The sequence below is a fragment of the Balaenoptera borealis genome (assembly GCF_965194805.1).
Source record: "Balaenoptera borealis genome assembly, chromosome: 6".
Classification (NCBI taxonomy): Eukaryota; Metazoa; Chordata; class Mammalia; order Artiodactyla; family Balaenopteridae; genus Balaenoptera; species Balaenoptera borealis.
The window spans coordinates 117,078,698-117,092,345 of NC_138863.1; the positions used below are offsets into that span (position 1 = coordinate 117,078,698).

The following is a 13,648-nucleotide window of genomic DNA, read 5'->3' on the forward strand; positions in this document are numbered from 1 at the left end:
TTTCGGCTTAGCCTCATGGGATAACTGAATAATTTCCTTATGGTTTGTCTTATAATCTTTATTAGGAAACAGTTGGATATATCTTGCTTTCTCCATTTTCCTGATGAGTAAAGTAAAATTTTTAAGTAACCTGCTCAAGAAAACAGAAGCTAGGACTTGATCCCATTGAAATAAAGAAGGAACCTTTTCATCAAAGTTGTTGGGGAATGAAATGACGACTTTCCTGAGTTACATACTTGGTTCAATCAACAAGGGCCTGCAAATACCTTCAAGTATTGTTGAATCAATAATTTTAATCCTTGTCTTTCAAGTTCTAGTACTCAGTAGAAGAAGTTTGAGATTTTTGTCTCTCACACTGTCCTACTGCAATAATATATTTATTTCTTCATTGACATGCTATAGAGAAATCTATTGTATGGGTAGTTAGATGATATTTAAATTTATTGCAGTGCAAATTGAAAACCTACTTGCACTACTGTCAGCAGTTGACCCTTAAGTGCTATTCACATTATCAAACCAGATATTTTTAATATTGGGACATAGGAAATAGTTTAATGCCAGTTGGTGTGAAAGTAGCTTATTTGCATTAATTAATACAGAATGGTCTGGTACGGGAAAATATTTTATTACAAAGGATGGCACTGTCAATGAGGTTGGTACTTTAGTCAGCAGTATATTATGGTGAAAATTACATGTTAAGTATGGATAATTGAAAAACTGATGCTAGGGAGCTTCTTTGGAATGAAATTTTGTATTATAGGCAACATCTCGTGAACTACATTCTGAGAGCAATTCTAGGAGGTTTTTCTATGATGATCAGTTAATGTATTTAACAGGAAATATATCAGAAAATGATTTATTCCTCTCACTCAAAGATCTCTTGTATAATAAAGTATATTCTTCTCATGCTGGCTGCTTTTACTTTGCAAGTCATTGGGTTATATCCTGGACACAATAATCCTACACAAAATTGAAAAATGATGCCCAGGTAATTTTTGTCATCTGCTTTTAAGACTTGAGTCATTAGCCATCCATTTTCTTAAATAAAATAAATGTTTTAAATGAAACCATGTTTACCTTATATAATTTCTTATTAGGTTGTTCACTTTCATAGTATGCTGACAGTATCGTATTTCAACTCAGAGTGAATACACTATGAATACTAAAAACAAACAAAACAATATCCTATCTTTTCCAAATGGGAAGCCTGCTAGACTCAAATAAAGTAAGAAAAAGTCAAAATATTACTGTATATCCTGTGTGATGATGGCATCATGATGCCTATAGGCTAACAGAACGACTAAATTGGGTTTGTGGCAGATAGTCTGTTTTTTTTTTTAATTAGCAAATTTATTTTTATTTGTTTTATATAGATTTTGCCAAAATTAGAGCTGAATTAAACAACAGCTAAACTTTATCTTCTCTAGCATCATTTATATTTAGTCTCACCATCTTGAGTATTTTACTATGTCTGCCACTTACCATAATGGTGATACAATGAAAGAATCTTACATGGTTCTTCCATGTGGTAACACATTAAAACAATGCTTGCATGTTTGGAATGTGTAAGATCTTGGTTCCAATCATGGGTTTACCAATTGTGTATCCTGCATGGATAGTTTTTTTTTTTTTTTTTTTTTTTTTTTGTAGACAGGGTCCTTTATTTAACTTCTTTTTTTTTTTTTTTTTACACACACACACTGTATTTTATTTTTACAAGAGGTAAATAGACTGACACCAAGCATTGTACTATTTAACTTCTTAAAGAAGAAAACATAGAAAACATTTTTATCCACTTTCAAATTGAGGATCAAGGGGAATGACATCAGTGAAAATGTCAGAGTAGGAAACTCTGGGGTGTGTCCATCCCCAGAAACACTGACATAGATGGTAAAACCTGTCAGTAATGATCTTATCAACATATGTAAGTTTTTAAAATTAATTTTTATTGGAGTATCGTTGATTTACAATGTTGTGTCAGTTTCTGCTGTACAGCAAAGTAAATCAGTTATACATATATCCACTGTTTTTTAGATTCTTTTCCCATATAGTTCACTACAGAATATTGAGTAGAGTTCCCTGTGCTATACGGTAGGTTCTTATTTGTTATCTATATTATATATATAGTAGTGTGTATATGTCAATCTTAAAGATTAAAGAAAGTAGACTAAAATATTGACAAATGTTACTTATACCTTAAATTCCCTCCCATATTTATTTTCCCTTTCTACCAATACTTGTTGTTCACAATGTTCACAAAACCTTTTTTAATACAATGTCTTAGAAGGATTTTTGTAGAGCTGCATCTTGTAATTTTTTGAACCGTATTTACTACATTAGAGTATCCTACCTGATGGTCTAGTTTTTCACTGCATAATAAAGATAAAAACTTCCAACAACAGAACCACTACTTACTCATCGTGAAAGGTATTCCATTATCCTAGAACAAACTTGGCATCATTATACCACTTACTTCCAAGAGAAACAAACACCCTTTTGTCTACATTATCTTTTCTCTCACTACCATTTTTTCATAAATACTATTTATTCAGAGACCTGCTTCCTCATAGTTTAGTTTTCCTAACTGTTTGAGTCAATGGCAAATCCATAATCCTATTTTAAATATTCTCAAGGCCATGAAAAAGTATGCTATTTATTCCAATTCGGCAGTTTAATTGCAGTGCAGAAAAGTTCGGCACCCAGAGATTTAAGCCTCTGTTTTAAGCATAAATTACTAAAGCACCCTGTTCTTTTTTCTTGTAAGTGTAACTCTCTTTGACATGAATCCCCATAGATGTCTTAGGCAATAAATGATATTCCAAGAAAATAATGTGAAAAAGCTAAAGGAGAAGGGGATTTACATTTTTAATTTGATATATTAGATCATCTTTCAATGAAATCTCTTAACTGTGATAATCACAATTAATTCATGCCTACTCGTGTCCATAAATCTTTGGGTGGTACCTTAAAAGGTCTTCCAGAAATAAATCTTTTGCAAAGCTGGAGTCATGCTTCCTGTCCCAGCTCCCTAACAGAGAGAGTACAGAGAGATTAAGTCATAATATGGGTTGTAATCTGACAGACGTAGGCTCAAATTGTGGCTCTGTCTCCTACTTAAACTTTCACTGCTTCCAGAGCCTATCACATGAATTATGAATTACAGTTTCTACTTCCTGAGGTCGATTTAAACATCAATGATATATGTTGAGCACTCAGCAGAGTCCAGTATATAGTAAATACTCAATTCAATAATTATATTAGTTCCTTCAATGCCAAAGTCAACTGTTATCTTCCCTATGATTGCAGGCTTGAAACAGATTACTAATTGCTTCTTGGAAAGCTTATGGTTTATAATCTGCAAGTTCTAATTTAACCAAGACCTGCAACTGGAGCCCTTTATACTAATAAAATATTTCCTAACTTTGTCACCCCAGATGGATCAAGAGCTCCTCGGGGGCAGGGGTCATGTTTATTACAGTCTTTGCATTTGGCAAGGTACTTAACTTACAAGCTTGCATATAATTAGTATTCAACACATGTTTATAAACTGACAGATAGACAACATACAGGAGTAAATAAAAATTATCAATTGATACTCTTTTGTATTTTACTCTATTTTAAAAATGAGTTTTATCCCCATAATAATTTTTTTTTGGAATGGTACCTAGTGTAGTGCCTGTGTCAAAAAGATTGCTTAACAGACATTTGATAACTGAATGGATGTAGCTAGTTTTCATTTGCAGAACATGAGCACCACCACTATGGGTAACTGCTATATGTTTCTTGTGTTTAAGTTCTGGCAGGCCTTTCTTAAATATGCCTGTTTTTTTTCTTTCTTTCTTCCAGTAATATCTCATGCTGTTTATGTTATGTGTACAGGTAGTCTTCGTTTTTTAAGGATTCTGGAATTGCAAACATGCCTATTTTTTAAATTGTATTTGTAACTTCAAGATCCATACTTGCTGCATGTTCTCAGTCATTCACAAACATGTTCAGAACAGCAGAACATCTGCCTTGCCTGATGCACACTTTCCCAGCTGAGATCAAAGAAGGTGATGCAAGGCCTTCTTGTTCCAGCTTTCATACTGTAAATTAGTGTCCTTTTCATGTTCTTTTCGTGCTATTTTTTCAAAAATGTTTGTGCTTTTTGCTGATGATTTTGCTGTTTAAAATGTTCCCAAGCATAGTGCTGAAGTGCTGTCCAGTGTTATTAGGTGCAGGAAGGCTGTGATGTGCTTTACAGAGGAAGAACATGTGTTAGGTAAGCTTCATTCAGGCATGAGTTACAGTACTGTTGGCCATGAGCTCAATGCTAATGAATCAACAGTATTTAGTGTTAGATACAGTGTCTTCGCATAAAAAAACACGTGAAAAGATGGTATGTATTGATTGGTCGATGAAAATGTAACCAGAGACCCACAGGAACCTAACCCTATATTTCTCCCAGGAGCAATCATTCAGTATTTGCTAATTCAGTGTTTAAGATGACTTATAGAGCATAACTATAGCAAATAACGATAATCAGTTATACCACTCATGGTGCTTAACATTTAGTAATCAGGCTCTTATTAGGGTCCTAAAGTAAGGTAGAGGTGGTGGGGATCAGATTGGTTTGCAGGATCTTATGATGCTTTCTGTACCTCCCAATACATTTTGGCATCATGAGACTGAATGTCATCTCAAGTCCAGCTTCCAGGAGTAAGCACTGATCAAGTTTTTACATAGTATATCTCAATTTTGCCCCACACCCACTACCTTTGCCATAACTATTCACGCTCTGTAACAAGCAGTGGAACATCATTTGCTGAGATGGGATGAATATGTAACTTTTGACTGTGAAATGTCTTTGTGCCCAAGGATCTCATCAGATGTTCAGTTCATTATGCAACAGCCAATCATTATAGGAAAAAGACTGTTTCTAACATTAGGGACTCTAATTTTATCCTCTCATCGTAAAACAAGACCTACCTAGCCAATGTAGAAGAGGAACATAGGATAAAAGGAAATGAGGAGTGCTAAAAAAGAATAGAAATGCTATTCAAGGAAGGAAAGAGAGAGAGATGCAGATTAACACAGACTGAATTTAGCCCAATGTGCCTCAATACAGATGTTCAGTAAAGCTAAGTCTAATTCTCCTTGAAAATCTTTCAAAATCTCTGCAACACTTTGCAAACAAACATAAAGAAATGTCTACCTCTAACCCTGTTGAAAATCTCTCCTACCTTATACTCTTTACATTCTGTGGTGGACATACAATGGAATTTTAATTATGGAAAATTACAAAGTATTTGAGATCTTCTGGGAGTACACACGCTCACACACACACACACACACACACACACACACACGCGCCAAGGGACAGTGGATTTAGTGGAAAGAGTTCTAAGCTAAGAAAAAAGGGCTAGGTTCTAATTACCTGTAAATGGCAAGCTGCTGGCTTTGTAGGGAACCTATAGTTGAGGCTAAATCTCTGCAACTTGTTTGCTATGTGTTTGCAGGTTAGGCAGGATTAACTTTTTTTAAAATTAAAGTATAGTTGACTTGCAATATTATATTAGTTTCAGGTATACAACATAGTGATTCAATATTTTTATAGTTTATGCACATACAGTATTATTAACTATATTCTCTGTGCTGTACATTACGTCCCTGTGACTTATTTTATAACTGGTAGTTTATACCTCTTACTCCCTTTCACCTGTTTTGTTCATCTCTGACCCTCCTCCCTCTGGCAACCACTAGTTTGTTCTCTGTATCTGTGAGGTTAAATTCTTTATTGTGATCTTCCATCTCAGCATACCAGCTGAGAGAAACAAATGCTGTACTAGGCTAAGAACTACAAAGCAGAAAGTGGATTTATATATCCCTCTCTCTAAATCCCATCATTGGGAGACCGTCTAAGTTCTTTGGATTCATACATTGAGAAGAGCCAGCAACCTCTATAATTCTATATTATATAAATATGATAGAGACCAAAATTCAATGGTTATATCCATCCAGTTTTGTCTCAGTGGTTATTTTGGCTTGCTTTGACTAAAACAGTAGTGCACAGGAACTCTCTCTCAAGATGGATGTGAGCCTAGAATTCAGGTACAGTGTGTTAGGTGATTAACAGATGGGATGAATAGTTTCTTTTTACCCATAACATCATTGACACGTTTGTCTGCTTTGAAGACCAAGTGCTCACTTGGCAGTTTGCTTTGGCAGCAGAACTTTCTGAGTTGAAAAAAAATGTTTATAGAGGTGGTCACATTTCTCACCTCTTTGTCAGCTATAGTAGTAAATTCAAGATTTAAAATTTGTAGTCAAATATGGAATTTTATAGAACACAATATGAAAGCCAAAATAGACACCAGGAAAAATTATTTTCACTTCTTTGACTCTATAGTGAAGGCAATCTCAGATTTAATAGTTATTCCAAAAGAAATGTGGGAATAAAGCTTCATTGTAAAACACAATATTATAACAAATGGGGGAAGGATTGTAATTTCAATGCAAAGAGAGAACACTAGTATTGCTTTACAGAATATGTGGCCAATCATGTTTAATTGAAGCTATTGCAGTGAGAAGTAACAATTTGACTTCTAGGGAGTTTCAATTGACAGTATTATATTTGTGCAACGTACATCCACTACAGGAATAAAAGAAACTTTTATAATTGCATGCTGAAAAATGGAAGTATCAACATAAGTTCTGTAAATCTTGCAAATAATAACTGAACATAGCTAGATGGAAAACATTTTCTTCACTAGATCCACATAGCTTAGAGAAAAATAATTTCATTGAAATGTCACATACTTATCATCTCTTTCCCTAACCCGTCTTTTGCAATTTTCCTCATTCCTCTGTATTCTACTATTCCACCATCTTTAATTAGTAAGAACCAAAATATAGGGATATCTTTGCATCATCCACTATGTTCCTTAATGTCACTCCATCATGGACGCGGTGATCCTAGGGAAGATGCCCTTTAAAAAGAAACAAGTCTCTTTATAAGATGGCACTGAAGTCTCTTGAAGATACATACTTGCAACCAACTATTTAACATATAATTTTCAACTATTTCTATGAAGTGATTGGGGTGTTACCCCATTTTGTCTCCACAAACACTTTAAGCTGCAAGAGTTTTTCCCCATCAGAATCATTACTCAACAAATATTGATTGCATGTTGCATGCAAACATGACGCCATATAAGGTAATGTGGAGGATGCAATGGTAATACGCACCTGGACCTGACAACATTTTAGTGGGAAAAAGAAACAAGTACTTAAAATATTTATCTAACTTACGTTACAGGGTGAGAACTGTCCTAAGAGTCGAAAGTAAACTGTGAGAGAGACAGATTTCTATTGAAGGCTATGCAGAGGCTATAATGGAAGGAGGGGAAATTTTCACCTGAGTGAGGGTAGGATGTCCTAAAAAAAAGAAAAAAAGAGAGAGAGAGAGAGATGCTCAGGATACTCAGGATATACAGAAGGAATTTGTCTAATGTAATTGAAGTGTAGACTAGGTGAAAGGAAGTAGTGGGTGATAAGGGTGGGAAAACGTGTAGGACCCAAAATACCAAAACCCTTGAATATCATTGAAGTGGTTTGAACTTTATAGGCAGTGAGGAATCACTGAATATTTTAAACAAGTTAGCAAAATATTCAGAATCATACTAAATATAGAGTGGATTGAATAAGGAATGGGATTGATGGTAGAAAGAAGGATTAGGAGGTTATTACAGTAAGGCTCAGAAAGGGTAATAAACTCCAGAACTAGAATATTTCACATTCTGAATTCTCTCTAAAACCAATTTTAGATTTCTTGGATTTTATCAAAAACATATATACCCATTAAGATGGAGCTTTTATTCCAAACTGGGGTCTATAACGTTTCTTTTTTTTTTCAGATTTTTCATTATTCGTATACTGCTTCATATGTGATTTACAATATACACACTAGGTAAGTTCTTTGATTTTCTGGTTTCCATGAGCAACTGTCCAACTCAATTGTTGGTGTAGGTGTCAATTTGTTCATGTAAAAATATTTACCTTTTTTCAAGGGAAGTTTGGGAGTTAAATCCTCCAGAAGTAGAGGACTCCATCTTGCAGTATGCGGCCTGGGGCGTCCAAGGGCAGCAGCTGGTAAGCACGGGCATTGGTATGCACTGAGTACTGTCAGCCAGGGCCCTATGGGAAACGCTTACAGAAGCCGCTCTCGTAAAAATTGTCCTGTTATACTGGATGATTTTCATTTACCTTAATACCTTTTATCTAGTATTTTAATTTAAGAATATATCAAATAGTACCAGTATAATGTTATCAATTAATTAAAAAGAAAAAAGTTTATAATGTGTGATTAAACTGCTAGTTAATAATGAAACCCGGAAGAGATCCAAGAATACTAAGGCCTAGTTCTGTAAAATTTCTGTTACATAAAGTTTTATTTATTCTTAAAGCACTGTTCATGGCAAAAATTTAAGACGGAAGTCGACACTTGACAATGTTCTCTTAAGACTTTTTTCTCATATATTTTGGAATTATCACAAACTCAAAAAGGGAATGATTGATGTGTAAAAGCAGTTTGAGCTTCACGATATTCTTGTGTCTCATGGGTGCCTGGATACAGACTTTAAGGGAAAATTGCTCAGGAAGTGGTATTGCTTGCTTGTATGGCTTGAGCGTGCTCAAAAGTACTACACATGGCCAAACTGATTTCTAAATTGTTTGTGTGTTTATATGCCTACTAACAACAATGTGAGAATCCCCTTTGTTCCATATCCTCACGAACACCTAGTTTTTCCAGACTATTATTTGTTAATAATGACATTATTGCTTCTTCCATTCCAATTTTTATGCTTTCTAATTTATTAAATTCTTCTTGCACTAGCTACCCTATGAATGTGCCTTTTTATGGTGAGGTAGTTTCTTTTCTTGTGGGAAGATTTTTAAAAATGTATTCTATTATGATTGTAACAGTAAGGTTTAGATTTATTTTTGAATAAGTTTTGGTAATTTATGCATTTCTCAGAGTTCATTTCACCTAAATTTTCAAATTTTTAGCATAATATTTTTATAACTTCTTAGTGTTCTTTTAATCTTAGCATTTGTTGCTGTATTTTTTCTTGTTTCCTAATATTATTTATAAGTATTTTATTTTCATGATCAACTTTGGTTGATATTTATAAATTTCACATTTGTCTTCTCAAAAAGCCAAATTTTAAATTTATTTGATCCTTTCTAGTATAATGTTAGTGTTCTCTTTTTCTTTTCCAATAAAACATGGAAGACTATAGAATTTTCTCTAAATGTTGCTTAATCTTGATCCAACAATTTGATAGTAATATTTTTAATAGTATTTAGTTAGAATATTTTTTTAAATTTATTGCATATTCTTATTTCAGGTGGGTTATTTTGATGTTTGTTTTTAAATTTACAAAAATGTGAAATTGGTTTTGAAACTACTTTATAAAGTTCAAAAGCAGATCTTTGTAATAGTCACTTAGAAAATGATAAGACTTGATTAATGGCTTAATATAAACTTTTATAAATGTTTTCCCTGTGATAGGTACAGTGTTTTATATGTGCCTATTAGGTCTATCTTAATACATAATTATGTTTTACATAATACATAAGTTAAAGTTAAATAAGTTAAAGTACATAAGACATTAACTCCTTAGTAGTGATGGTGGATATATGGTCTTTTTAGTGTTCTGTAGGTTTTACATTATATAATTTGAACTATGCTTTTAAGAATGAAGGGGGTTAAATGTTAAATACGTCTTTTAGTAAATTGAAATTCTTCATATTCTTATCAATATGTTCATCTTATTTGCCTTTAATAATTCTGATCAACCAACCCTAACCCTAACCTTTAACAGAAGTTAGAATCCTCTAGTTTTGTTTGTTTGCTTGTATTTACTTAGAATTGCTGCTTCAGTAACAGCTGAGTGGGTTGAGGTATGTTTTTTAGTTTCCCATGACCATCATCTCATTACGATAATTTAGGAAATATAAATATTTTCCTTAACAAAGTGCATATTATTAGTTTTATTCCATTTTATAAATCTAAGAAATACTTTCTTAAACTAATTGGTGAAACAGATATTTCACATCACAATAAGGCTGTGGAATAATGTACTATAACTAAACAGTGCATCTTTTCATTAAAAAACTTCTGGACCCCGAAATATTCTAGACGTGAATATACCTGAGATAGAGTCTCGGCCAGTGGTTGGTTATGTGACTTTGACCAAATCATTTTTCCTCTCGGCACCTCATTTTCATCAGTAGTAAAATGAAAGCATTCGACTGTGCTTTTTGACCTCCTTTATATTACATTCTATATAACTCTAAATATTATATTCTATATTTAACTGGGATTATTTAAACCTTAAAGGTTTACCAATAACATTGAGAGAAACATATACAAAGTTGCCAGACATTAGACCTGAAGCTTCTTGAGCATTTTATGGTTACATTTTATAAAGAAATCCTATATAACACAGTGTATTCACTGCCTTATCCACACTAAATGGTTGAAGAATTGATTAAATTATTATGAAGAAAACAAGCCAGTAATTTAAAATGAAAAAATATTGCAATGGTTCAAATCCCATAGATTATAGACAGTATGTTTGCATTTATCCTGTGTCTATTTTAGACATTTAAAACCATGTGTTTAATATACCTATGTAGGGCTGTCTCTAGATCCATTCCATTATGATATTCCTGAAGAGTGGCAGCAGAAGCTGCATAAGATATGCTAGATATGAAGATGCAGGTCTGATTCAGAGAAGTCAAGGATCAGTGTATTGATGGACAGTGCTGGGTGGGCACCAGGAAGTGGGCAGGCGCTGTAGTCCTACTGCTTCACTCTGCTGCTGTCAACAAGAGAGCTGGTCCATTAGGCCAGAGGCAAATTCTAAGCACACAAAATGTTAGAACACAGAAACCCAAAATAACTTCATGTTCGTGTCACTGGAGTCCTTAGGAAAAATCTATAAAACTTTGATTAATTTTAGATGGCTCTTTTTCTCCAAGCCTGAGAGCAACCTACACCTGTGCCAAAATAAGTTTTATACCCTAAAGGAAGTAGTATTAGTTGTATGCATTTTCTTTAATGATTCCTATTTGTTATTGATTCCTTATTCTTTAATATATTTGAGAAAATCATAAAAATACTAAAAATTTACAAAAATCATAGATCCTCTCATGGGGGTCATTTTGCAGGTGATTGAATTCTCATCTATTACTTACTAGCTGTTGATTTTGAGACTATTACTTAATCTCTACATGCCTTAGTTTCCTTATCTTTAAAATGGTGACAATAGCAGTGCTTTACTAATAATGCTATTCTGGTATTTAATGTATAAATACAAAGCACTTTGAAAAGTATCTAGCATATAGTATTTTAGAGGTGTTAATTTTTATTGTTTTAAAAAGATTAAAAAAAATGTGTCATTTGAATTTTAACTTCTTCAGGAATTTTGGTGTTACTAGTTTTTTTGAGAAATAAGCCTAAGTTCTTTGTAATGGCATTTTCCAAAGTCATTTGGGAAAATTTTGGGATAAGTTCCATTCTTGTTGAGGTTATTTTTTGTGCAAGTAGACATAAACTCAATATAATTAAAGGGCATATCTCTGCAAATGGCTAACGGTCCATTTCATGTGAATATGACAGGCTTTGTCACTATTTGAAACCATCAGCAAAAGTCAGCAATATGATTATACCAGAGATGAGCCACTGCAATACTTTAGTTTTGCATTAAATTAATGAGTCCTGTAGTGTTTATAAACTAAGGACAATTGATTTTTTCATCCTTAATTCTCACTCCCTAATTTTATTTGCTGTAAAATAAATCCCTGTCTATAGAGAAGAAAGGTAAGAGATTGGGCATAATTTATAAAGAGGGTCTGAGTTAGAATTCAAAGGATGGAGAATTTTTTAGTAACACTAGGTGTAGGGGAAAACAGTTTGGTTGTGGCCAACTTTGTGGGAAAAAAACCTGACACAATACAGCATGTATTATTTAGAGAAGGCAGTGAGTAGACCACTTCAGCTGTACCAAATGTTTTATAAAAAGAAATGGTGGATACTGAAGCAGGAAGAAATATGTTAGTCATTCAATTGAAAAGAATTCTGGTTTAAGAGGGCATAGCCTTTTTCTTTCCAAAATAACTTCATCTTATAAAAGTTAAAATCACTCAATGTAGAACATTTGAAAAGTCATATAATTATATGAATTCATGTAAATTCATATATAAAAATTAAATATACCTTATCTATAATTTTACCGTAAGAATTGAAAGCTTCTGAAAATCAGATGAAGTCTGAGCATAAGAAGGAAGAAACATTTCACTGATTAAAATACACTCTCTAGAATCAGAAAAAACTCGATTCAAGCTCAGATTCTGTTTTTTGTTTTGTGACTTATGGAAGGTTGAAAGCTTTAAGCTTAAACTTGCTCATTTTAAAAATGAAAGAAATAACTACTCCCAGTTTTGCTTGAGGTTTAAATGAGATAGGTAATGTGCACAAGTCAAGATTTTCCAGTAAACAGTATTAATAGTGTATATAGCTATATATGTATATGTGTATTCAGAGAGAGAGAGATTGAGAACCTGCCTCAAACAATTACGGAGGCAGTCCGGCTGTCTGGAAACTCTGATAAGATTTAATATCACAATCTTGAGCTGCAGTCCTGAGGCCTTCAACTCATTGGATAAAGACCAGCCACATTATTCCTTACTTAAAATGAACTGATTGTAAACGTTAATCATATCTGCAAACTGCTTTCACAGCCAGACTAGTATTTGACCAAACAGTCAGGCACCATAACTCAGCCAAATTTACACATAAAATTAGCCATCACAGCATAGTAAGCACTCAATAAATGATAGCTATTAATTTGATTCCCACTTGTCCTTTCATGTAATAACATAATTAATTCAGAATTTCATCATCGTTCCCCAAATAATTTTTGCAGCTTATTTTCTAATGTCCCTTCTTCAATTGCTAGCCATTCTAATTCACACCTGCAGAGATATGGTTAACAATGCAGATCCTTAGCAACTCCCACAAGGTTATGAAATGTCACTGAGATGACACACAATGTCATTGATGTGACACACAAGATGTGACTAAGGTGTCACATCATCTGACTTCTGACACTTCATCACAGAATACAGCACAGATTTTTTTCTACCTGAACCAAACTCTGTAATTTCCAGAGGGTGACACAGGGCTGCTCTGTGCTCCGAGTGATTCCCCTTCTATACCCATTGTTTTCTTTTCGTCAGAACTCTTTGTCAAATGCTTTCCCTCCTCTTCTCTGGTAATTTTTCCCCAACATTTCTACATCTAAGTGAATTGCTTACTTCTCAAGATTCTAATATTGGTCTATTTTATTTCAAATTTTTACAGTATTTTATATTATTTATTTACATTGCTATCTTCCACCACTGACCTATAGTCTTTTCCAGAGCAGACAGAACAAAGAATATGCTAAATGTCCCTCTCCTCTCTCTCTTTCTCTCTGTCTCCTTTTATCTCTCTCTCTCTCCCTGCCTCTGTCTTCCCCTCATCTTCCTCCCCCCTTCCTTCTTCATAAAATTCATCTTAGCACAAGGCAAAATGTAGATTTAATAAGAAATTAATGAA

At 33.6% G+C, this 13,648-nt stretch overlaps 1 protein-coding gene across 1 annotated transcript in view; it reads left to right on the forward strand.

The window, feature by feature from the left end:
- The window catches only part of DPP10 (dipeptidyl peptidase like 10), a 676,003-nt gene that overhangs the window by 518,840 nt on the left and 143,515 nt on the right, over positions 1 to 13,648 (forward strand). Inside the window, exons 6-7 of the mRNA XM_082397857.1 lie at positions 7,896 to 7,948; positions 8,049 to 8,130. Of these exons, the coding sequence (XP_082253983.1) occupies positions 7,896 to 7,948; positions 8,049 to 8,130 (135 nt within the window). The remainder of the gene's footprint in view (positions 1 to 7,895; positions 7,949 to 8,048; positions 8,131 to 13,648) is intronic.